The sequence below is a fragment of the Acanthochromis polyacanthus genome, chromosome 19 (assembly GCF_021347895.1).
Source record: "Acanthochromis polyacanthus isolate Apoly-LR-REF ecotype Palm Island chromosome 19, KAUST_Apoly_ChrSc, whole genome shotgun sequence".
Taxonomy (NCBI): Eukaryota; Metazoa; Chordata; class Actinopteri; family Pomacentridae; genus Acanthochromis; species Acanthochromis polyacanthus.
Window position 1 is genome coordinate 12,581,660 of NC_067131.1, and position 26,684 is coordinate 12,608,343.

A 26,684-nucleotide genomic window follows, 5' to 3' on the forward strand; every position below is an offset into this window, starting at 1 on the left:
CAGTGTTGGAATCAGGAAGTATTTTATTTTGATAAGTCATTCGATAAGCAGGATGAACGTTAGCACTCGTGATATACAAAAACAAGTGAACACTAGAAGGAAAAGCAAATGAAGTCAGTTACTTCTCTTCCTGCTCTCATGAAATATTCAAATTATCATTGTCTATTGCTAAGTGTTTTTTCTTTAAAAGAACTCTTGATTTAAGGTTTCATGTGTTGTGGGAGAATCGTCTACAAAAGAGGCTGTGATTGGTCATCTGAAAACAAACCATAAATGTGGTTAATAATGGTTTTCAGTGGACTTAGATGTTACAGTAAATCAGACTGTCTATAAAGCTGGCTTTCCAGGTCTAAAAATTGAATGTAGGAGTGATGGAAACTTGCATTCTTTCTAATGTCCAGTAGAGGGCGACTCTTCTAGCTGCAAAAAGAAGTCTGATCGTATAGAAGTCTTTGGGAAAATGACTCTACTTCTCACTTGATTTGTTACTGCAATATAGATTTTCCTGATGAGTTGTTAGTCTCAATCGCTAGTTTCAAGTCTCCTTTCATATGGCAAGATGTTCACTATTGCCCAATTTAGAATGAAATAGATGATAAAGCAGGGTATGCTTCAGGGTGTGGTTACCTTGTGATTGAGAGTCACTACTAGATTGTTTTCAGTCAGATCCATTGCTAAGCGGTCTTTTTCGGTTTCAAAAGATCAACAGTCACATTCCAAATTTGATGCTTGAAATAATAATAATGAGTTGCATCACAATGTTTATCTTTTTTTTTAATATTGACATTTTCAGTGTTCAAGCCGATTTTGGGCATTTTATGACTGAATGAATTTCAGTGTATCTTTCATAGCATGTTTCTTGTTAGCTCAAAGTTAGATTTCTATATATGGTTTATTGCATTGAATTTGCAAAATCGATGTGATAAAACAGCACATCTGTATTTCCCATGAAAATTTTATCCTGGCAGTGTGAGCAGTTGTTTTAGTCGTTGGGTTGCATCTCTACTTTCTTGTGAATAGTTTCTGCTTAAAATTCTTAAAATGTACGGCTTTGTGTTAGCCATCAGGTCGATGTATATAATTTCTCATGTTTTTCTTTAAAATACAAGTAAACAACCATCCATGTTTACAATCTAAGGAAGCTGTTGCCGTGTTGATCATTAAGATGTCTCGTTTTTATTCTGTGGACTGAGGGCACTGGTCCAGTAACCACTGAGTGCTGGAAACAAGCTGAGCTCAGCAGGAGAAGGTCACTCATCTCTGAAGCCAGACCATCCTCCATACAAGGCCGAGCTAGTGGTTCAGTAGAAGCACTCAGGGCCAGTTTGTAATTGCTGATCGTATGAAGAGAGGGAGGGAAGGAGAGCAAAGTAATGGTGTGGGGATATAAAGAGTGAAAGGAATGATGGATGGATGAGATAGATGGATAATGAGCTAAAACGATTAAAGATTTAACCAAGCAGATTTGACAACATCGATATTATGTGAAAAAGGGAGGTCAAAAAGACAAAATGGGAGAAAGAAGTGCATTACAAATGACCATACAGGTGACTGACAGAAAAGGAAATGCCTCACAGGAGGGAGTAAAAGCGTAGCCAGAGGTAAAATGGGGAGCGGATTGAAGGCTGAAGAGAAAAGATGAGGAGGGGACGTTTGTGCTGAACAAAGAGGATCTCTGTCAATGGATGGGGTCTGATTTCATTTGTGTGTGTTGGAGGGTAAAAGATAGCAGGGGAGAGACAGACCGGCCATGGTGGTGATGGCGATGATGGCGGTGGTGTGGATGTGGTCTGTGTATCTATGTTTGTCTACATAGTATTGAAGAGGGCAGGAAGCAACTTGATATGTTCTAGCGATTCATCTCAAGCCTGTTTGTCTGTAATCTGTTTCTTCGACACTTCACCCAAAGATAAATACATTGACTATATACTGTAAATAGTATCCACCAGTTTAGCGTGGCACGCATTGTCAAACACACAATAGACATTTTAAAAAGCATCAAAACTGATGCAGTAGACATGTTGCTTTTTTGTGTAATGCATCTTTCTTTTTTATTAAAAATCATGGATGGGTTATTATTAACTCTCTGAACCCCCAAAATCTTATCTTTTAAAAAATTACCAAAATTCCACCTTTATCAGAACAAGAACCTGAACTATTCATTTGTGATATGCAGTTCTGCCACAAAATGTCATCAAATATAAGCTCAAAATTATTCAATATGTCAGATTTTTTTTTTAAAAATGCCAAAAATAAACCACTGGCAGTAACAAAATTCTGTAAAAATTAAATATTCTCTGCTCCCCAGTGTAACTGTGAAACTATGACTCACTCAGCTGTGACCACCAGTCACCTAACAAAAATTCCAGTTCTTTTCAGCTAAACTGGGCTGACCTGCAGGCTGTGTTTGCAGAGTAGACTCCTAGTCTACTCCTAGTCATAGTTGTGCCATTTTCACAGAGATAATCGACTATATTGCAGTCAAAAAAAATTTAAGCTACAGTAAGTAAAAATGCGACACTAATGCCACTATGACTTAAAAAATCTGTCTGTGTGTCATGTCGTAAGGCGAATACCCTGTGGGGTCATCAAAATCACTTTACTGGCCAAGTCTATCTTGTCTTCTTTTCTCCTATTTGCAGCAATTTGAAAAAAGTATTATTACTGATATATAAGAATGATCTAACAAAATACTATCATTAATTAGCAGTTAAAGTGACTCTGAGCCACTAATCTTAATACAGTTGCGTGACAATGAATAGCTTTGTCTGACCACTAACCCAAAAAGAAAGAAAAGTTTTTCCATGATCAGACATATATTTTAAAGGGGAAAAAAATGACCATATTTCACAAATTTTGCCGGGGTGTGTAAACTTATAAGCAGCTGTATATGTATATATATATTTGACTCTGACAGTACATGTAGGAGAGAGAAGGTGTAAAGACAGGGAACATTGTGGCTTTAGCTTTCACCTTTTGTAAATAGGGTTTTGCTGTGCATGAGTGAGCTGAAATAACCTGGAGGTTTCTCAACAGCACCACGTGGCTCACTGAACCGTGCAGGATGCAGCTCAGTGATCTGGCAGTCAAAAATTTAAAGCTGGCTAACAACCAATGCTAACAAAGTAGCAGGAAGACAAACAGGAATCTGTGACAGTTCTGAGTACTCAACACTTAGCGGACACTGTGCACGGAACAAATTTATTAGCCATCTGTCACATGCCAAGCAAAACTGGCAAAGTGAATTCGACATTCCTGCAGGGCAACACGTTTCCTGGTCTACTTCAGGTTATTGTGACACTAATGTCATCCTTAGAGAAGGTAATGAAACAAATCAGTGGCCTTACAGGTGAAGGATTACGAATGACAGACGTAGCAACAACAAGTTGACAGGATGTTCAGTAAATTGGTGTTGCCATTAAGTACTCATCACATCCTGAAAACTGCTCTAGCTAAAACTCCCACGACAGCTTTGAGCATCCATCTAAATAAGATCTCATTAAAAATGTTTTCGCCTCATTAGTGAAAAAAATGGCCGCTTTGCACTCAGCGGCTCTCCTGAGGTATTTAGAGCCCAACAGGGTGATTTCCTGTCAGTGATGTGAGTAACTGTAAGTAAGTGACAGGCGAGGATAGGTTTCCACATCCGCGGTGAGGAACGAACATGTCTGCTAATGGTGGGAGGACTGTGGGCAGAACTGGATGGACAAACCTGTTCTTACCCTGGTTAATGGCTCCCTGGGGAGGAGGTGAAATGACCGAGCGTATGTGGGATGTAATGTGTGTGTGGGTGCTTGTTGGACTTGTCAGCATGACAAGCATTTATGATTACACTTGATTTGGTGGATAGAAGCTAAAAAAAACAAGTAATAGGAGCTTGGAGACATATGATCCCTCTGTCTTTCTTGTCATATTTGTGGCCATTTTCACATTTGGAAACCATTTTCTAATCATATCTCCAAACTAGAAATATCCTGAAGAAAAGGATGTCTCTCCATCTGAAACCACAAATGGAGAGGCAACCTTGAGTCTGGAGTTTCTCAGACTTCTGCAATTTGTTGATTGTATTAGATTTCTTGGTTATTTATTTTCTTACATTTATCGGGGTTAGGTCACAGTGGCAGCAGGCTAAGCAGAGTACTACAGAACCTCTCCTGACCGTGTTTTCCAGTTCGTCCCAGGAGATCCCAAGGTTTTCCCAGGCCATAAAGGTCTGGGTCTACCCTGGGGTTTCCTCCCAGTAAAATACCTTCAAAGTACCCATGAGGAATCCTAATCAGATGCCCAAACCACCTCAGCTGGCTTTTCTAAATGTGAAGGAGCAACAGCTCCACTCCAAACTCCCTCCAGATGTCCGATCTCCTTACCCTTTGTCCAACATTGAGCCCAGCCATCCTAACAGGACACATTTTCGGCTGGCTGTATCTGCAACCTCATTGTTTTATTAACTTCCGAGGGTCAGTGGCTGCACGTGAGGATTGGAACAAATGCCTTCATTATTGCTGATGCTGCTCCAGCCCATTTGTCCATCTCATGCTCCATTTTCCTGTCACGCATGAACAAGATCCCAACATACTTAAACTATTTCGTCTGGGGCTGCAACTCACCTTCAATCCAGAGGGAGCAATCCACTGGTTTCCGGCAAAGAACAATGGCTTCGACTTGGAAATTCAGGCTTTTATTCCGGCCACAGAACCATCAGGAAACAGCAGAAATGAGGTTACCAAACTATAGACCATTCTCGCCTGGACTGTGCCTTGAGATCCTGTCCATGAATATCACAAACAGTATTGAAGACATGAGATTCGGTAATAAGTTAACACTTTAAAGTCAGTTATGTTGTGAGTTCACATTTAAAACTAACTAAATTCCTGTAATTTACTCAAAAAAGTAACCAATGCTCCATTTTAAAGAGTGTCTCCACAGACTGAAGATGCAAATCTGAGTGTTCTGCTTGACAAAAGCATGGAAAGTTATCATCTGTTTCTCCAGTTTTTTTCACCTAAACAGCGTTTTTTTCTTCTCCTTCAGCTACTTTCCTGGTTTGATGCATTCTGGCAACTCTTTTTTGTGTCATTGCCTCAGCAGGCAGTTCAGTAGTTGGTTGAGCTAAAAGGAAAGTGACTATTGGGTAGACATGGTTAGAGTGCTTAATGTCTGCTGGGTCTGGAAATGGGCAATTATTTGCTTAAATCATAAAACTGTTTCAGATGTTGTATTTACCTCAAGTGGAAAAAAACATTAAGTTTATCTAACCCCTCTTATTGCAATGCTGCTTTGTTTTCACATATTCTTGAAACTTAAAGATTTTCTCTCCATGGCTGATTGTCCTTCACAGTTACTTACCCCTCAGGGATTCCCCCGGTTACTGGACCCTCCATGAGCCCCTATGACGATGCCACGGTGGACGACCCTCCAATAGACATCCCTACAGACAGCCCTACAATGACCCCTGACGGTGACGGTGATGGTGACGGTGACTCCCAGGAGCGGCTCTACCAGGGTCTGAACGATAAACTCATCCCCATCTACTGCTCCATCCTGGCAGCCGTCGTCGTTGGTTTTGTGGCTTTCATAATCTTCAAGAGGTGAGAACAGAAAAGACATGAAGTAGGAAGCAAACTTTAAAGCACATAAATGATGCTTTGTGACACCTAATAACATGCTGATGGATTTTAGGTCAAAAGCCCTAACTTTTGACATGATAGTTTCTCCAAAGGTTTATTTTTTTTAAAAGTTATATGTTTCAGGTTAAAAGATATTTTTAAAGAAAGTTTGGTTTTATTCAGCTCTGGTCTAAAGAATTGCAGCTTTCTGTGTTACTTTGTAGAAATCAGCTTAACATTAAAGAATCTTTTTTTTTTTGTGAATTTGTCAATTTGTAAATTGACCATGATTCAATATTGAAAAGCAATTAAAGGGGTAAATATTCCAAGTAGGATGAATAATTTAGGCATGGTAATTAATAAATTATATATGGGAAATTACACTGACTGAAACAAAAAATGTTGTTTGAAATAGGAAATTTAATTGTCTCCAGGCGGATGAAAGATCAGATTTTGGTTTGAGACCTCTTTTTTTTATATCAACTTGTTGTGGATAGTTAAAGGACAGATTAAATATCTTGTTTTATTTGGGGAAAAATGAAATTAGAGAAAAAGACTACAAATAATTTGTGTAATTGAAATGCATATTTTATTTTCTCATCTTGCAACCACTGAAATTTAGCTATAGACCCCATTTATACCCCTGTGCTATTTGACAACCATTAGTCTAAGGAACAAACCATACATCAAAACTTAGACTGTGAAATTCAGCTCATTAGAAGTACATACGGACAACTAATCAGATTCTGAATCTCCACAGTTTCATATTTAATGAAATCATCTGCTGCTTTCCTGAGAGTGCACTGCTGTCCTGGGTCACAATATGGTCCGTGTACTCGCTCGCTAAATATTGAATGTACAGTATGTTCATTCCACTGTGTTGGATAGCAAGCCAAGTTTATATATTCAAACATGATGGCTTCAAGACAGATCCAAGGCCAAACACTGAATCAGCACTTTGACCAGCTGGTTAAAAGGCTGCTCTTCAGACCGTCCTTATTAACATCCTCAGGAAAGTCTGACAAATTCACCCTATTTTCATTACCATATCGATTGTCTAATGTTCTTGTAAAGCTGGCGTCAGGGCCCTATATTGTGGGTTGCTCATCTGTTCTTGGCAGAACACCCAACCACAGCTCTTTAAAAAGTTATACACCTATTCAGTATTCATGATTGTGTGGCTTAATTCCAAGGACGCTTTTTTTTTTTCCTAAGTTGATCTTCTCTTTAGCGGCATGGGTGCACAGAAATGTTAAATGCACAGTTTACTTTTATTAACTTACTTATTGCTACACTACAGACATGTGCTGTGTGAAAACTGAGCCCCTTTAGTGCATGGTTTCTCTGGTAAAACCACCAGAGAAAGACAGGAAATGACTTGTTTGTATTTCTCTAAACTAATCACAATAATTGTGGGCAGTGTTAAGTCCAGGATACAGCAACAGTGCCCCATGTAAAAAGAGTGATGGGGATTTGTTTTGGGGAAACATTTGCTGGAACGGGCTGTCATTTAAATGTCAAATTCACAGATAAAAAGCAAGCAGGGTCACATTTTTGCATGGTCCAAATCTTTGGCAAAAATTGACATTTTCAGTGTACATTACAAGTTCAGAGGCTGTTGGATTTTGATAGTGTAGAGAGCAAAAGGTAAAGAAATAGCTGTGTAAAAAGAACAAAGGAAATGTCACACTTATACCCAAAGTCCACATCCAATGAGTCAGACTGAAAAGCATTTAATGGTGACTTAGCAAAACTGAATCAAAGCTCCCTTTCTGTGTGGGGTGAGAGAACCTACAGTGGCTGCTAACTCCAGTAACACAACTTTAGAAACATACCGAAAGTCAATGGAAGAATAGATCCGCTGAAATCCTACACACTTGTTCTTTAACTAAACTTAAGCATTATTCTATGTATTTACAATACTGCTAATTAGTGATGAATTTTGCAACTTTTTTGTCTTATTTTTCTGTTAATTCTTGCTCAGGTGGAATAGCTGTAAGCAGAACAAGCAAGGAGCCAACAACTGCACGGCCAACCAGAACCAGACTCCATCTCCTGAGGGGGAGAAGCTGCACAGCGACAGCGGTATTTCTGTGGACAGTCAGAGTCTACAGGAGCAGCAGGGCCAGACTCAGGCACAAACAGGTAACACCGACACACACAACACCCACAATACACCTGCACAGACGCTGCTCCAGTAACAATAGAAACACAATAACCCTCATTTATCAAGCTATTATGCTTCAACTGCGTGCAAGCAGCACAAAAGTCAGCATTTGTCTTGTGCTGAATTCCTCCAGTAATGAAATTCTTCTAATCCACCAATAAGCCTGATGGATAGCAAACCTGATTTTAGGTCTCTATGAATGTACGCAACCGACAAGCTGAACCCTGAACTGTCCCACCGTGTCAGTCAAAAGAAGAGCATTCCCCCTCAGGAATGAGCTGCCTCCTGGCTTCATCGGCTCCACCTTGACTATGACCTTTCAAACTTACTGTAGCAAATCAGCAAACAAGGATTACAACACTGACAGAGCCTACGGTGTTTGTTTTCTTGACAGCACCACGTGCTCCTGCTAGTTTCCAGTCCTTTCCCGACAAACCAGTTTTAAAGAATTCAGGACTTTTAAAAACACGTAAAACAACACATGAAACAAAGTTGTGCAAACAGGAAAAAAAGTCTTTTTACTGTCTCTAGGTCTGTAATCCTAAAGCGGCAATGATAAAACAGATGATGCTGTTGACTGCAGACAGACAATGCCGCTGAAGAAGGCTCTTTCACTTGGATTTTCTATAATGATGTTTTAATGGAACTGGTCAGCAACAGAAATCATTGTTTCTCTTGCAAAGCAGCTGCCCAGTGCTTCTAAAAACAAACAGTTATACAATTTTATCACTTCATTTTTAAAAGTATTTTTAGCCAATTGCAAAGCTCAGGAGTCATTAGTCTGTCATAGAGCAGTTAAAATGTGTGTACAATATGGGGGATTTCTCAAAATATTCTTTTATATGAATCAAGTCAGTCATTTATTTTTTAAAAATCTACACTCAACAAAAATATAAATGCAACACTTTTGTTTTTGCTCCCATTTTTTATGAATGAACTCAAAGATCTAAAACTTTTTCCACATACACAATATCACCATTTCTCTCAAATATTGTTCACAAATCTGTCTAAATCTGTGATAGTGAGCACTTCTCCTTTGCTGAGATAATCCATCCCACCTCACAGGTGTGCCATATCAAGATGCTGATTAGACACCATGATTAGTGCACAGGTGTGCCTTAGACTGCCCACAATAAAAAGCCACTCTGAAAGGTGCAGTTTTATCACACAGCACAATGCCACAGATGTGGCAAGATTTGAGGGAGCGTGCAATTGGCATGCTGACAGCAGGAATGTCAACCAGAGCTGTTGCTGGTGTATTGAATGTTCATTTCTCTACCATAAGCCGTCTCCAAAGGCGTTTCAGAGAATTTGGCAGTACATCCAACCAGCCTCACTACCACAAACTACGTGTAACCACACCAGCCCAGGACCTCCACATCCAACATGTTCACCTCCAAGATCCAGGGGTGAAAGTAAGCCGGAATGGTCCGGAACTGCGTACCGGCAAAAGATCTGGTGGCGGAACACAGTTCCGGGAAAAGATCTGCTGGCGGTACGCCCAGTGGCTCTATATATACGTCATTGGGTACGCCGCTCTTCCACCGGTATCTATGGGTACGCCGGTATGCCGCCCGGCCTGCCTGCTATCCATAGATATCGACCGGAGTTCACTCAGCAGTACGTGAGTGCGCATGCGTGTCTACTTCCGTAACACAGCGATTGTTATGGCCAGTAGCAGCCAATAGCAAATAGGTGCGCTTGATTTATTGCACTGGGACGAGCAATAAATTACACGTGAAATTCCACACGTTCTTGTGATTGGCTGAAAAACTTTCAACAGGATTTACAATGGTTAGCATCGACGGAATGGGGTGAAAGTAAGCCAGAACGGTCCGGAACTATTACTAATAGTTCCGGCAAGAATTTAAAACTACTTTCACCCCTGCCAAGATCGTCTGAGACCAACCACCCGGGCAGCTGCTGAAACAATCGGTTTGCATAAGCAAAGAATTTCTGCACAAACTGTACGAAAACTGTCTCAGGGAAGCTCATCTGCATGCTCATCGTCCTCGTCGGGGTCTCGACCTGACTCCAGTTCGTCGTCGTAACCGACTTGAGTGGGCAAATGCTCACATTTGATGGCGTCTGGAACGTTGGAGAGGTGTTCTCTTCACGGATGAATCCCGGTTTACACTGTTCAGGGCAGATGGCAGACAGCATGTGTGGCGACATGTGGGTGAGCGGTTTTCTGATGCTGTGGATGGAGTGGCCCATGGTGGCGGTGGGGTTATGGTATGGGCAGGCGTCTGTTATGGACGAAGAACACAGGTGCATTTTATTGACGGCATTTTGAATGCACAGAGATACCGTGACGAGATCCTGAGGCCCATTGTTGTGCCATACATCCAAGAACATCACCTCATGTTGCAGCAGGATAATGCATGGCCCCATGTTGCAAGGATGGCCAGCATACTCACCGGACATGTCACCCATTGAGCATGTTTGGGATGCTCTGGATCGGCGTATATGACAGCGTGTACCAGTTCCCGCCAATATCCAGCAACTTCCCACAGCCACTGAAGAGGAGTGGACACCCACCAAATAAAACAAAACTGCACCTTTCAGAGTGGCCTTTTATTGTGGGCAGTCAAAGGCACACCTGAGCACTAATCATGGTGTCTAATCAGCATCTTGATATGCCACACCTGTGAGGTGGGATGGATTATCTCAGCAAAGGAGAAGTGCTCACTATCACAGATTTAGACCGATTTGTGAGCAATATTTGAGAGAAATGGTAACATTGTGAATGTGGAAAAAGTTTTAGATCTTTGAGTTCATCTCATAAAAAAATGGGAGCAAAAACAAAAGTGTTGCATTTATATTTTTGTTGAGTGTAAATTTGGATAAGGTTTAGTGTAATTGCATGTATGACTTCTGATGGAGAAATTAGTTCTGTTTATCGAAATCATCCATTTAACAACAAATGCAATAACCGTGCACAAGACATGAGGATAAAATTGTAGTTTTTTTGCCCGTAGTTTATACATCTAAACCCAACATACTTAAATCAATCCAAGCTGACTTTTAATTCCTAAACCACAACAATATATGTAAGAATAAAGTCATAAATGGATCAGAACCGAGACAGAAGCAGCAATACATACACACGTGGACAAAATTGTTGGTACCCCTCAGTTAAAGAAGGAAAAACCCACAATTCTCACTGAAATCACTTGAAACTCACAAAAGTAACAATAAATAAAAATTTATTGAAAATTAAATAATCAAAATCAGCCATCACTTTTGAATTGTTGATTAACATAATTATTTAAAAAAACAAACTAATGAAATAGGGCTGGACAAAAATGATGGTACCCATAACTTAATATTTTGTTGCACAACCTTTTGAGGCAATCACTGCAATTAAACGATTTCTGTATTTGTCAATGAGCGTTCTGCAGCTGTCAACAGGTATTTTGGCCCAGTCCTCATGATCAAACAGCTCCAGTTGTCTCAGGTTTGATGGGTGTCTTCTCCAAATGGCATGTTTCAGCTCCTTCCACATATGTTCAATGGGATTCAGATCTGGGCTCATAGAAGGCCACTTTAGAATAGTCCAACGCTTTTCTCTCAGCCATTCTTGGGTGTTTTTGGCTGTGTGTTTTGGATCGTTGTCCTGTTGGAAGACCCATGACCTGCGACTGAGACCAAGCTTTCTGACACTAGGCAGCACATTTCTCTCCAGAATGCCTTGATAGTCTTCAGATTTCATCGTACCTTGCACACTTTCAAGACACCCTGTGCCAGATGCAGCAAAGCAGCCCCAAAACATTACTGAGCCTCCTCCATGTTTCACCGTAGGGACAGTGTTCTTTTCTTCGTGTGCTTGGTTTTTGAGTCTATGAACATAGAGTTGATGTGCCTTACCAAAAAGCTCCAGTTTGGTCTCCTCTGTCCAAAGGACATTCTCCCAGAAGCTTTGTGGCTTGTCAACATGCATTTTTGCAAATTCCAGTCTCGCTTTTTTTATGAGTTTTTTTCAGCAGTGGTGTCCTCCTTGGTCGTCTCCCATGAAGTCCACTTTGGCTCAAACAACGACAAATGGTGCGATCTGACACTGATGTACCTTGGCCTTGGAGTTCATCTTTAATTTCTTTGGAGGTTGCTCTGGGCTCTTTGGATACAATTCCAACGATCCGTCTCTTCAATTTGTCATCAATTTTCCTCTTGCGGCCACGTCCAGGGAGGTTGGCTACTGTCCCGTGGGTCTTGAACTTCTGAATAATATGAGCCACTGTTGTCACAGGAACTTCAAGCTGTTTAGAGATGGTCTTATAGCCTTTACCTTTAAGATGTTTGTCTATAATTTTTTTTCGGATGTCCTGGGACAATTCTCTCCTTCGCTTTCTGTTGTCCATGTTCAGTGTGGTACACACCTTTTCACCAAACAGCAGGGTGACTACTTGTCTCCCTTTAAATAGGCAGACTGACTGATTATGAGTTTGGAAACACCTGTGATGTCAATTAAATGACACACCTGAGTTAATCATGTCACTCTGGTCAAATAGTTTTCAATCTTTTATAGAGGTACCATCATTTTTGTCCAGGCCTGTTTCATTAGTTTGTTTTTTTAAATAATTATGTTAATCAACAATTCAAAAGTAATGGCTGTTTTTGATTATTTAATTTTCAATAAATTTTTATTTATTGTTACTTTTGTGAGTTTCAAGTGATTTCAGTGAGAATTGTGGGTTTTTCCTTCTTTAACTGAGGGGTACCAACAATTTTGTCCACGTGTGTACATTTAAACAGGAAAAAAATAGAAATCATGTTAACCTCAGGAGCTGCCCTTCATTGGAATGGGTCCATAATATGTGTAGTTTGAATCAGGTGAGGATTCAGTTGAAACTTTAAAATCAGAAGCCTTTTAATCCATTTTCAGATCCTGTTGCAGTTTATTAATCTAAGAATAGCTGAACCTTTAAAGGACTTCATTAAGAATGAAACACTCCTGAGATCTAGTGGAGCCATAAATTTGTGTTAACTGCAGAAGCAATCTGAGATGTATCGTTGCTTTCGTACAGACTTTATTAATAAATACTAAAGAGTAAAATCCCTCTTCACTGACAGAAAGGGCGAACCTACACTGTTGCACATTCCTAAAACAAGCTTCAGTAATGAACCTCAGAGCACTACAACAGATAAAACAAGACATTTATCAGTTTTTGAGACATCCAAGGTGAAAACCTTGAATCATAGCACCTTTATGTCATATAAATGTATGCTTTTTACTTTTAATATCAGTTTTAAATCATTATAAGACCTGTACATTGGGCTGTAAGTTTGATATTACCAAAGACCTCAAGGAAAGTACCAAATACAAAACTGTATCATCTGCATAAAATGACATTTGGATTTTAATTGAGCACTTAATCCATTTTCCAGTATTTTTACAAGTGACGAAGTAACTGACCTGTGGATTTTTTAGTATAGTGGTAGGATCAAAGTTTGTTCTTCTGTCAACAGAGTTAGATTTAAATTATGCGTTACTAAATAGATACTAGATGGGGCTGTTGTTTGTAAGAGCCATGGGTTAAATTGATAGTGGACAGTAAAATAAAAAAATATATTAATAATCTCAAAAAAAAAAATCTAAAAATAAATCTAACTTTATCATCAATGCATGTCACTTCAGAAGAAGATGATAAAGAAGAACTTTTCACCGGTGTGTTTGTAAATAGTCAGTTGCTACTGGAGTTAAAATTTGTTGTGTTCAACATCACATCAAGCCAAATATACTATAAATGGAATGACACGAATTTGTTTGATTTTTTTTGTTTCATCTGCAGTTGTCACCATGGACGAAGAGCCCTGCTTGCTGCTTCCTCTCCACACCAGAGAGAAAGTGGAGAAGCTGCTGTTCAGGGGCAACGAGGGAGAAAACTGCAACATGCACGACAGCGACTGGTGCAACCTGGCTGGTTTACTCGGATACGAAGAGGAGCGGATCGCCACCTTCCGGCAGGAGGAGCATCCCGTTCGTGCTCTGCTGTCCGACTGGGCAAGCAAGGACTGCGCCAGCATCGACACACTGTGCACGGCACTTCGTAAGATCAACCGTGAAGACATCGCACAGAGTCTGGCGCTCAGTCCGACTGCCGTGAAGCCGACCGCCACCTCTGTGGTGTGATTTTAACTGTGAGCCAAATTTTACCACCTGAAACTTAAACCTTAGAATATTCTAGACTCACTTGAAGCCTCATGAAGCCACGAGTCACAGCAACAAAATCCAACGAATCACATTTAAATCAAGGGAGAAGACAGGAAATCAGAAAAACACTGAAAAAATATCAATATACACAATCAAACCAATGCAAGGTAAACCTAAACCCTTCACTTAACCATCAGGATAGCCTTGCAAACGTTCATTCTGACATTTAAAATCCACACAAAGAAGCAAACATGACGATAATCATTCCATTTGGAGCTGGGATACCTACCTGCCTTTCCACACTATTTGACATTCAGCTGACCACCTTCTGATCTAATTAACCTCAGAGCAGCAGTTTGAAGTGGTCGTGGATACCTGGCTCTCTCTTTCATTCCTCCACCTTCATCCTCTGCATCTTTATCATCGATATCTACAATCTTAGACATGCATATGCCGGCGTGGCCCTTACTTATTGCCTTCTCAAGCCCGTGTTGTACTTCTAAATGTGTTCAAAACTACGCTACCAAAGAGGAATGTTTTCAGGCCATACCTGAGATTATTCGCATGCCACGTTAGACTTTTTGAATTCGAGATGACAAACGGCTTCTGTCTCTCACTGCTGCTGGATGACACCTGCATACGTCAGACTATGACAGCCTGAAGAAGGATGGTTGGACGCATTTCAAATGTAACAAAGGCCACGTCCAGCTATTGAAACATTTGTATTAGATTTAAGACGTGGAGCAGCAGCGCACGTTGACGTTGTCTGGACTTCTGCTTCGTCTTAAGTGATTTCTGCTTCCTTTCTCCAACAAGTGCTATAAGAACTGTTGGCTGGACTTTGCCAACTAGATGGTCTGTGGGACAACATGACTCCAGTCTATGTGCTCGGGTCTATCTGCATAACACAGAAGCTCGCACACAGACTCACTTCATACTGACCCAGAAAAGGGAAGGAGGTGGAACTTAAGTTACCCAGTGACAACCATGTATACTATATGTACATAGGGAGACAAGTGCACACACCTAATACAGACACACATATACAAACACACTATACAGTATGTAGCCGTGCATGCATGTACTGTACTATTCAAACAGACACACACACACGTGTATGCATTTACATTCTTATTCATTGTAGAGGACACAGAAAACTTCACATCCTGCCATGTACAATACAGAGCACTCTCATGAGGGGACCATATACTGTTCATTGTCGATATTACTAGCCAATATAGCGTTACTCTGTGTCTACTTATGTCTAAAACTGTATGATTTGCAGTGTGTGCTGCAGATGGTGAAATGCTACCTAGACGGTAAACAGCATGCAGAAACTGGCAACTCATTGTCAGCCAGCGCACACACTTTCAAGTAAGAAACATGCAAACTTTAGTAAACAATCAGGATGCTAAACAAAAATCCAGGGTTTTTAATCTTCTTTTGCTTAGTTTCTCAGGGTATCTTGAATGATTGTGTTACAACACGAATATTACACTTATTATTGCACCATCTATGACTAACCGAACAATCTGTAGTTGCTCAAAAGCCACTGTGTTTATCCAAAGCAGTGATTCTTGCGGCTGACAATCTTTCAAACAGATGAATAAGAGAGAGAAACTGGTCCAGAGAGAGAGGCGGGGGGGGGGGGGGGGGGAGTGGTGTTGTGTTTCTTCTTTGTTTGGAACAATGACCTCTGAATAAAAAGGCCAGTCAGTAGAGACATAAGGCGAAAGGATGTGGGATGAATTCAAACAAGGGAACCGGAAGAGTTTTGGATTACTTCAATGTAAAGGTGAAACCCAGTAATCTGCATTTGCATTAATCGGCTTGTTTAAGTCTAAGCATGTATTCCTCTCCTCATGGCAGCCTGTGCTTCTTACATTGTGTTGCTACCTGGTGTCTCAAAGCATATTCAACAGTGTAAATGTGTTGATGCGATTGTGCTGACAGCTAAGGACCCACAGGACCTACTCGTTCTGTTTTCTTCACTGTAAATGGGAACATATTTGAAGGAGAAAGCAGTTTACAATGTTAAACTTCATCTATATCACCAACGTCAGCTGTTGCTCTATAGTACAGATTGCCACTAACCACTAGCGTATTGAGCGTCATGCTGTAGTGTTACTTTAAATGAAGGTATTCTTACTGCTCTATAAGGGTTGTTTGTATTTTAATTCCCAAATAACAACTGTAAATGGTATTGTAGTTCTGTTTTTGTTTTAGATTGTAATTATGTGTCTTTTTGCATCACAAGTGCCTGGGAACTATTTCAGGTGTCTGCTGATGTTGTACTTTTTTTTGTTTTTAGCCGATTTGTAAGAATATCTTTTTTATTTCTTGCTTTATTTTTAACTTGTAAATAAATAGTCTTTTTTCTTTTGTTTTAGTCAATGCCTAGAAGGCGTCACTGGACAGTATCTATGTGAACAGGCCTTTGGTACATGATCAGTACTGTCGAGGAAAGAAGGGCGAAGGGAAGAGGGTCGCAGATTGTTCACCATCAGGATGATGAATGAAAATTTAAATGTCGAAGATTCATCGGGTATGGAAAGGCTCCAGTTTTCTGTTTAGGAAAGCCATCTATTTCAGTCAGGAATATAACATTACATTGTGATTTCAGTGCTTATATTTCAGGTCAACAAAGTTTGACATTTTGGGAAATACTTTTATATGTTTTCTAGCTGAGAATTGGATTCAAAGAGTGATGTTACTGCAGCTAAGTCTAGAAACAGCTAGCCCCTTATGTACCAGACTAGAGGCCCTCTCAGATAGAATGTGACACAATGGCACCACTGCACTCTGAAGCCCATATTTTTAATTGGCTTGTACGATGCAACAACGGTTTGTTGCTGCATTCAGCTGCAATGAGCAGCTAAAAGTTCAGATTAGGTTAACTTTTGACTGCAAATATTTGTCACACGAAGAAACAAGGAAACAAGGCATCCAGCCACGCATGGAAGGCAAAATGTAGGAAAAGCTGATGTTTCCAAATTCCCTGAATTCTACCACACAACTTTGTATTTGCAATGAGACCTCAGGAAACAGGTTTCTTTCCAAGTAGGCATATCAGCTGCATTTTAACCTCTTTATATACAGTCATTGGTTTTAATAGTCAGCTTGTTGCAGTTTGGCAATATGTGTAACACAGGGCCTCGGTTTATTTGTTCCTTTTCAACAGCTTTACAGACCTATTAAAGTTTTTTAATGAGATAAGGAGGTTTAATTTCCATTCAGAATTATTTATTGATTTCGTGGTCTTGGAAGAAATTGTGAAAACTCCACCTATTTTGCTGAACATAGTGACGAGCACAAACTGCATTATGTTTAAAAGGGCCATATTTCTGCCGTTGCCTACAGATTTTTTTATTTTTTATTTTTTACCAGATCGGCTGCTTTTTCCTTATTATATACTAAGTTAAACTAAGTGGCTGCTGGCTGTACCTCTATAGCTGGAATAATAGGAGAATATTCCTGATTATCTCATCTTAAAATAAGCATATTTCCCAAAATGTCAGACTAAACCACCCTGTTAAATTTGTACATTTGAACATTACTTTTAGCAGTAAATAGTCATATCAGTTAGTATACATACTACGTACATCACACATATGTGTCCATAACTTACTTCATACTTCAACAGACTTCCTACGGGAACATATTGCAGGTTGCCTTACCAGAAAAAATTGCACCAGCATTATTTTCAGTTGCTTACCTGTGAGTTAAAGCTCTGTGCCTTGGACCTGATGATCTGAATATTCACACAAAATCATGTTGTGCTACTTTGTGTTACAGGAAACTCGACACACTGTAGAGCCTCATGCTTACTTGAGTTCTATGATGCCCCAGATAATTATTTTGGTTTCAATGGTTGTGTTCAATAATCTCCATCACTGTAGAAAGACCTTCCCTGAAAGCCCTCAGTTCATTGCACCATGGGGCCATAAACATCTTTAGAATCTGTCCTCCTGTCAGCTGAACATGGAGGCTTTTTTTCTTTGGACAGTATTTCTTTAGAGAGTAACAGACATTGAATTGCTTGTACAGTGAACCCAATTGAAGGTGAACACATGGTGATATTGCACTTGAGAGACAAAGTGCAAACTAGGTCAGGGGTGGGAGGTAAAAGAATGTGTTTGGAGGGTGTGTTTTAAGGAGAAGCCCTGGTAACGTAGCTCACAGTAACACGAATGACAGCGAACCAGGACGGAAGTGTACAGATGTGAGAAACACTGAATGTTCCTTGTATACTAATACATATACTGTTCTATACTTAATGTGAATTTGCTAAATTCCTACAGCAGACAAGCAGTAAAATGAATAATAAAGCTCTTAAATCCAGGTATCCTCTCTATTGATCCAACAACACACAAACAAACATACATATGAGGACAGAAACACAGGGTGCTCAATAAATACTAGAAAGTAGAAACATGTAACTGAGCATATAGTAAAAAGCATTTGAGCCCTGAAATCATTTTTCCAGAAGAGTAGAACAGAGAACCACTGAGCACAGGTGATCCTGGCCACAAAAGGAGCAGTTGGAGGCAAGAACAAAAACTCAAACAAGCAACTCGAGGGAGAATCAGCCAATACACTACCGAGCATGGTTTTCTGACAGTCTGGCGAACGGTGACTGGAGGGCTGCAGCCTGTATAGTATGGAGGGTGATCAGTGGATCAGGATCAGGTGAGCTTGACAGCTGAATGCAGCACAGGTGAGGAACCAACCAGCCAGAGGGAGGACAAACCTACAGAACAGAGAGGGGAGAGGAGGAGGGAGGCAAGAAGAACAGAAGAGAGACACCGAACACTTAGCGCCAAAGACTTTACAATGTTAAATAAACTACAAATTTACCTGACTAAATTACAGTGGTAGAAAATGTTTTCGGACATCCCCTTCAACATTTTACACAATCTCTAATATTGTCATAAAATATTTGTGTGATATTTTTGTTTTTGTTTATTGTTTAGAGGAAAAGATAACAAAACTAAGTTCTTGACAGTTTCAATATGTCAGTTCTCAACATTGTCGGTATCAAAGTCAACAAATAAGAGAGAATGTGTTCAAAACTGAACAAAAAATAAATAAAGCATCACATTATCAAAATAATATTTAGTATTCCTGCCATTAGCACAAAGTAGAGCTCTAATCCCCACGAGCCTGTCAAACAGTTGAGGGATAATCTTGTCCCATTCTTCTTGAATTACTGCTTTTAATTATTCTAAAGTCTTGGTTTACGCTTTGAAACAGACCTTCTGATAATCCACCACAGCTTTTCAGTGGGTTTCACATCCGGGGATTGAACCGGCCACTCTAACACCTGGATACTGAGCACCTGCAGCCAAGTTCTCCTGGTCCTGGCTGTGTTTAAGGGGCATTATCTTGTTGAAACATCCAGTTTTGACCTTGATGGAACAGTGCATGTGCAGAATGGAGCATGTAGGTTTAGAGAATGGCACAATACTTGGCAGAGTTCAATGTGCATCACTGACAATGAGATGACCAACACCAGCAGCACTCATGCATCCCTGAACCATGATACTGCCTCCACCATGCTTGACAGTAGGTTCTGTACATGCTGGATATAATGCTTCACCTGGTCTTCTGTGTACCCTCACATTAGCAGGAAGAATCTAAAGCTGGAAACTAGACTCATCTGAACACAGAATCTTCTTCCAGTTCCAGGCTGTCCAGTTCTTGTGTGCTTGGGCCCAACAACGCTGGGCTGTCCTCCATCTCTCATTGATCAGGGGCTTCTGGACACCCTTGTAGGACCTTCAGCCATGATCTAAAAGTCGGCCACGTACAGTGTGGGTGGAACACTGGACATCAGTTTGGTTTGACCACTGCTGCTGAACCTCCTCTGATGTCATTCCTGCACATACAGATCAGGGCGCGATCATTTCTTGCTGAAGAAACCCTTGGATGCCCAGATCTTGGTTTGTCTTCCAAGTTGTTGGTTCGTCTGTGTTTCTGCAGAGTGTATCCAACTGCTGAAGGTCTGTATCTGCACTTCCTGGCTATCTGGCAGCAGCTGTACCCTTCCTGGCTGAGAATCTGTATCTTCAGATGCATTTCCTGCATTAGGTTCCTTTTTTTTAAGCCATTTTTGTCTCAAAAGAACTTCCACTTGTGCTGGTTTTATATAGACATGATGCATGACAACAAAAACTGTGTCTTTTAATCAATACCACGACCTTCATTCATGGATCACTGGTACCAAAATGACCCAATACTCAAAATTATCTTATATATTTTTATGGAACCAGTCTATTTTAAGTTTTAATGGCTTTTAAGAATTTGTTTAGTATTTGGGTGTGACTGTACTCAAAGAAACTGCACTTGAAGACCTAAGAAGACTTAATGCAATATTTTACAAACGCATGGGGTGTCTGAAAAAAAATTTCCACCGCTGTAAATATAAAGATTAGGACCCTGCAATATTATATACCTGAACAAATTACATGACTAATTTACGTTATTATTAAGAGGTCGACAAAATTATACATGGAATTTCCAGCTAGCCCAAAGATTCCTAATCTCAAGTAGAACCAGGCTACTTACTTATCTGGATGTTGTGTTTATTTGCAGCAGTAGTGTGTAGTTGGCAGATTCAAATTTACTTTCATATGACACAAAGAAACAATTTATGGAATGTAAACTTTGTGAGTACAACACAGCACAACAGATTCCAGTAAGACTATTATCAAGACAATTGGAATGATACAATCACATTTCATAATATTCTGTTCAATTTGGATCAATTTCTTAAATCATTTACAATTTATTGACTCATTTCACTGTCAATATTTAGAGCTCCATATGCTCAGTCACAGCATGGTTGGAATTTTTTTTCCTGTATTTTGCCTCAGGATTGAGAAAGTCTGGGAATTTTCCCTCAAGAGTCTCTGAAGTCCTTCTGACATGTAACTGTAGCCAAATGAGACAGACTGATTACTGGAGGCTTCAACAGTTTCAGCACAGTGAGTTGAGAAAAGGGGAAAGAGGGGGACTGAAAAGGGAGCAAAAGTGGGGCAGGATGGACCAGTTCCTCTTCAGTTTCATCAAACTGACGGGATGAATTATGGCGCATTGCGTGTGGTCAGTGTAGAAACAGTAACACAGTACTATCACAACAGATACCATCAGGCTGTCAACACAATGAAACTTATTTTGGTGAGTGATACAGGCCAATAATGATGCGTGAAATAGCATGCGCCTGCATGCTGGCTCCCACTGCTTTCAGTTTTATGTCACTGTGGACTTAACTCAGTGGTCGTGTTACAAGTGTGAAAATATTCAGATGGATTAGCTTACAGTCAAAATAGTTTTGTTTTTGTTAGAATTTACATATGTGCTAGAAAAACTCAAATCAGTGTCTACAGATTTTAAAGAACATAACAAAACATTGCATTAAAGGGACACTTGAGAGTCGTTTGCACAATATACGTAATGTTTACTTGTGTGAATAGCTGCATTAGCATTAGTCTAATATTTCAAATTGTAATACCTTTCTGCAGCAGAATTTATATTTTCTAAGTACATTATATAAATGCTGTATACACTATGCTTATTTGCGTATTTTTAAAAAAAAAAGTATATTAGGCATGGAGTAATATACTACACACTAAAATGGAATTGAATGTATATTTAAAACTCTACTTGTTTCTATGTGTATTAGTAAAAAATGACATTAAAAATGTCAAATATTACATGCACAAAATACAAACCACCCAAGACCTTCTCCTCTACATCTTCAATCCAATTAAACTTGATGTAACCGCCTTTAACCGGCGTCTGCTTCTGCTTATTCAGATCAGAAATGGCATCAGCAGGTTGTGAGACAGTGCCAGTACCCGGTATCAGTTTCTAAGTGAAACCGTGGTTCAAATGGAAAACACATTGCCCGGGTAACTGCTGCTAACCTCCAGTGAGTCGTTAGCCAGGAATGCTGGATGTGTGAAGGGAACCATGTGTGCTGAAGTGACATGTGGTGGTGAAAAGGATCAGCCACACTGAGTTTAGGTGACCGGTTGAGTTTTGGCTGTGTGTTGAAAAGAGTGAAGAAAAGCTTCGAGGCTCCAGTCAACTCCGTAGAGCAACAGCACTTATAATCTGTGTATAAATGTTTTAACATCGAGATGAAAACTTATGTGCTTTACATTGAAATGATGGATCTGATGGCTGCTGAAAATTTGCAGCATTTAAAGTCTAAACATTCAGCTGCCATTCAATAAATACAACTTAAATATCAGGATTGTGGCAAAGATGTATGAAAAATAGATCCAAGTGTCTATATAAACAGTTCTAAATAAGGAAAGAACAGCAGAAGAAAGCAGTAATTAATTCAAATGTAGGTGTGGGAACATACGAAGGTGTTGATTTTGTGCATTTAACTTGACTAATTTACAACATGTTATGGTCAGTTTTATGGCTGAGCCCCAGCATGGTCTAAGAACAACATGCTTATTTATTCTATAAATCACTTCAGGGATGAAGTGAGTACGAGGTAACAGATCTCCCTCAGGGCTGTCCAGAAATAGGACAAGAAATCCTCAAATTCATACGACCACATCGGTCGTATGTAACGTGCACCGGAATACGACACATGAGAGCGTATTTACGTTAGCACCCCTACGGGGAAAAGGAACGCATTACGGGATTTAATTCCCGAAACGGCTTTTCCCTCGCGAAATGGCTTTTTCTTCACTTTCGCAACACGGGTTTAGGGTGAGGGTTAGGGTTAGGGTTAGGGATAGGGATAGGGATAGGGATAGTGTTAGATAAAAGTTTGTTCATGGTGACGTTTCACCTGCGACAACGGAGTGTCGATAGTTACTCACCCGCTAGAGGTCGCTTAACGTCAAAACATAACACTTGGTCGTAATACGGGCGTGTACAGACGACCTATGTGGTCGTTTTTTGTTTGAGGACAGGCTGAATAGGAAGTTGTGAAACTTTTGGTTTGAAAAGACCTGTCCACAGGTCAACAGCTGAACAAGTAATCCCTGAAGAACTCTGATATTTCAGCAGGAAAAAAAAAGATTCAATGACTTAACTTGGTGTGCTTGGTGATAAAAGTTACTGATCCAGCCGTAAAATTGCTTTCTTGCTAGTTAGCTTGGCTTAAGCTAGTCAGCTTAACCCTCCTGCTGTCCTCATTTACAGGCACCAAAAAATATTGTTTACTCGTCTGAAAAAAAATCCAAAAATTCAGCAAAAAAATCCCCCAAATTCTGAAAATTTGCAAAACCTTCAGGAAGAAAATTCCAGTAATTCTTTCAAAGTTTCCCTTGAAAGTTTTATTTAAAAAAAATCTCCAACATTTGGCAAGAAAATTCTTGTAATATTTTCAAAAACATGAATAAAAACCTTCCAAAAAAATCCTAAAAATATCTTAACGATTACATAAATATCAGTAAAACGTCTAATATTTTCTTTAAGAACATTCATATAAAATTCAGTCAATCAATCAGCTTTATTTGTGAATGTTCTTAAAGAAACATTTTTAACAGTTCTTTGTTTCCACAAAAAATGTTCTAAGATTTCCCAAAAATGTGGATATGAGAAGTTTCACTGTGAATTTTTTTTCTTCAGCATTTTCAATCTTTGAAATGGGTCAGTTTGACCTGCAGAACAACATGAGAGTGAATGCAAAGCTCACTTGATAGGAACAAAACCTGCCTACCAGCATGTCTAAAGCTCACAGTTAAACACTATTTTCTGTTTTTTCTATAGATCCACAAGAATTAAAAGCTGGCTTGATCCTAAACCTATATGTAAAATGTATATATATGTATATATCAAAGCTATAATCAGAACATTTGCAGATTTAATGACTAATGTAAAGTTATTTGTATCGGAGGTCGACATGAGTAGTGCAGCAGGTTTTAAAATCTGTATCAAACCATCAAAATTATGGGGGGAAAAAAATCCATAGTGAATATTTTGCTTTACCTACAATGAATAATATCACTATAAAACATTCTCTGCAGTATGAAAACACAGCATGCTGCTCAACAACTATGCTCCATGTTATATTTTGCTCAGAATCAGTCTGTTTATGGCTGTGAAATTTCTTCACGACCAATTTCAAGTGATTGACCCATTTTATGAAGCCTTCATGCCTTTTGTGCCTCATACCAAGCAAGTTAGTGCAGCGTTCTTTAAAAATGCAATCACTGAGCTTAAAGGTCAAAGGTCAGGAGCATCTTCATTTTTATGACCAAGCAACAAACATCCATCGAGCAGCTGAGCAGACGTTCATGATGATAAACGACTGACTGTAACAAGTCTGCCCATCATTCCAGACGAGGGCACACGTGGTCTCTTTGGTCACGCTGGACTGAAACAGGAGATCAAACACAAGGTGCCGCCTTTGAAAGTCGCAGACCAGTGTTTCTGGGTGGACAGTAGGACGGAGGTGACGGATCTCCTCTGAGGTCAGAAGTCAGCGTATGACAAGGTAATAGAGGTGGAGCAGAGGTGGAGCTTTTGTCTTTCTTACTTACAAATGAGCGTGAATTGGAGGATCAGTTTCAATTTGTGCCCTGTTTTGTAAACGATATAAGGAGGGGTTTGAAAAGCAGAACTCCTAAACATATCAAATGAATTCAGGCTGCTTTCACCTCCAACATTCACACCTTAACCCTCTGAACTCTAGACAGTTTCAGTGGATTTTAACAGCAAACACCTCAGTCCAGAAACCCTGCAAACGAGAGCACAACCATAACATATGCATAAGGTCCCCAGGGGACTGGCAGCATCTGTCACAGGCAGGGGAAACTGAACTATACATTTTTGACAGGTGCACTTTGGTGTAGTAAACTGAACAAGCTTGCACTGAATTAGAGAGTACGATAGTTTTACTTATTTAAAGCGACAATTCGAAAAGAGTTGTTTTTACCTTGCTGACATGTTTCGACAGCTTCTGCTGTCTTCCTCAGAGCGTCATCTGAGCCTTTCACATACCTGGGACACCATCCTCCGGAGACCACCGGACGGCGGGAGGCGTGGTCGGTTTGACAGATTCTGACGGATTTGTCAAACCGACCACGTGGTAAAAAGGACACGTCACCAAACGTCAAATGACGCTCTGAGGAAGACAGCAGAAGCTGTCGAAACATGTCAGCAAGGTAAAAACAACTCTTTTCGAATTGTCGCTTTAAATAAGTAAAACTATCGTATAGTATACAACGACAAAATGAACCTAATCCAACTGAATTAGAGAGTGCCTAGAACAAATTGAGAAGGTGTGAATCCGCTGCAGGATCTGTGACCAGTGCTCATCAGATAAAGCCCCCCCATATCCTCCTCCCAAAGAGACCTCAGCGTAGTCGGAGATTGCACATACATAGAGGACAACCTATTGTAAAGGATGGAAATAGAGCCTTTCAGCCTGGGAGCGGGCGAAAGCAAAACATCAAGATCAGAGTCCTCAGGTAAGTTAGGAAATACAGGAAGTGCGAACAAAGTTACGGATCTGCAAGTATCTAAAAAAAATGGTGAGTGGGGGGGTGCATTTTGGGCGCTGCTGAACATGCATTGTCTTGTGGTGCAGTTATTGACATCCTTTTCTGGTTTGGCTGGAGGCTTTCTGTGTTATTTTGTTTTATAGGTCTAGTTTGTTTGTCGTCGGTTTTTCTTTTTTTTCCTCATACGGAATTGTTCAGTGAGTTATATAGTTCTCTTATTGTAATTGTCTAAGTCTGTACAATTCTTGTGCAAAAGTTTAATAAAAAAAAAAGTTTGAAAAAAAAAGATATTTCACCCTGCAGAATGTATCTTACAACATTTGCTCCTCTGCATAACATTTCTGAGCCATGCTGTATTTATTTAATAAGAATGTTTAACTTTACCTTCAGTCTCTTTTGTTGTCTCCTCTCTGCTCTGTGTAAACACTGCCGGCAGTTCATCTGAAAAGTTAGAATTTGTGTTTTAGCTTGTTTTTAAAGAACCTGAAGCATAGCATTCATTTTTTTTGGCAAATTCCTCAATTAAATGTGTAGGATAAAATAATTTTATGGAAATGTCATAATTTTAAGCTAAAATTTGGTCAATCTTCCTGTACTGTACTTCAAATGATTAGTTCAAGGACTGTTGGAAAGTTGAAAATTGTACAATTCTTCAATTTTTACCGTTTTTGTCTCTGATGAACGGCATTTTTTTTCAAACCTGCCAGTGGATTTTGGGGCTCAGAAGGTCAACAGAGATGATCCAAAGCTGTTTTTTTAACATAGTTTTACATCAACAATGCAACAAGCGTCATGAGAGAGAGAAAAAAAGATTCATTCTTAATTCGACACACTCAGCCCATTTCACATGTCAAAGTTAATAAAGTTTGTCTTTATTAGCTCATTTTTAAAAATCATTTTGTCTCATCTGGTGAAGTCGTTGGTTTGTAAATAAGGCAGTGATTACCATACGTCTTCATTAGCATTGAAGGTTAACTCTGTCTTCTATTTACTTGAACCCAACACAAATATTTAAATCTGCTGTAAATCTATCTGGCAATCTCTCCTGTATGACCAAGTGTTTCTCTGGGATCCCGCTCAGCGTTCTGCCATGTTTACACTTGACTGCTCAGAGGGGACCATGTAATCCATCGCTTTTACAAGCTGTCCATCTATAAAAATGAAGTGATGTGGTTTCCCACTCTGTTCTATTATTCTGCTCCTCTTCCTCCTCTCCCACCTGCCTGTGTTTGCTGGAACAGAGTCCGGCTCTGCCAGCAACGCACACAATTAAGTGAAGA

At 39.8% G+C, this 26,684-nt stretch overlaps 1 protein-coding gene across 1 annotated transcript in view; it reads left to right on the forward strand.

Annotated features, from left to right (window-relative positions):
- ngfrb (nerve growth factor receptor b) overlaps positions 1–18,268 on the forward strand; it is a 43,447-nt gene extending 25,179 nt beyond the window's left edge. Inside the window, exons 4-6 of the mRNA XM_022200438.2 lie at positions 5,339–5,588; positions 7,591–7,751; positions 13,566–18,268. Of these exons, the coding sequence (XP_022056130.1) occupies positions 5,339–5,588; positions 7,591–7,751; positions 13,566–13,906 (752 nt within the window). The 3' untranslated portion in view covers positions 13,907–18,268. The remainder of the gene's footprint in view (positions 1–5,338; positions 5,589–7,590; positions 7,752–13,565) is intronic.
- The last annotated feature ends 8,416 nt before the right edge of the window (positions 18,269–26,684 follow it).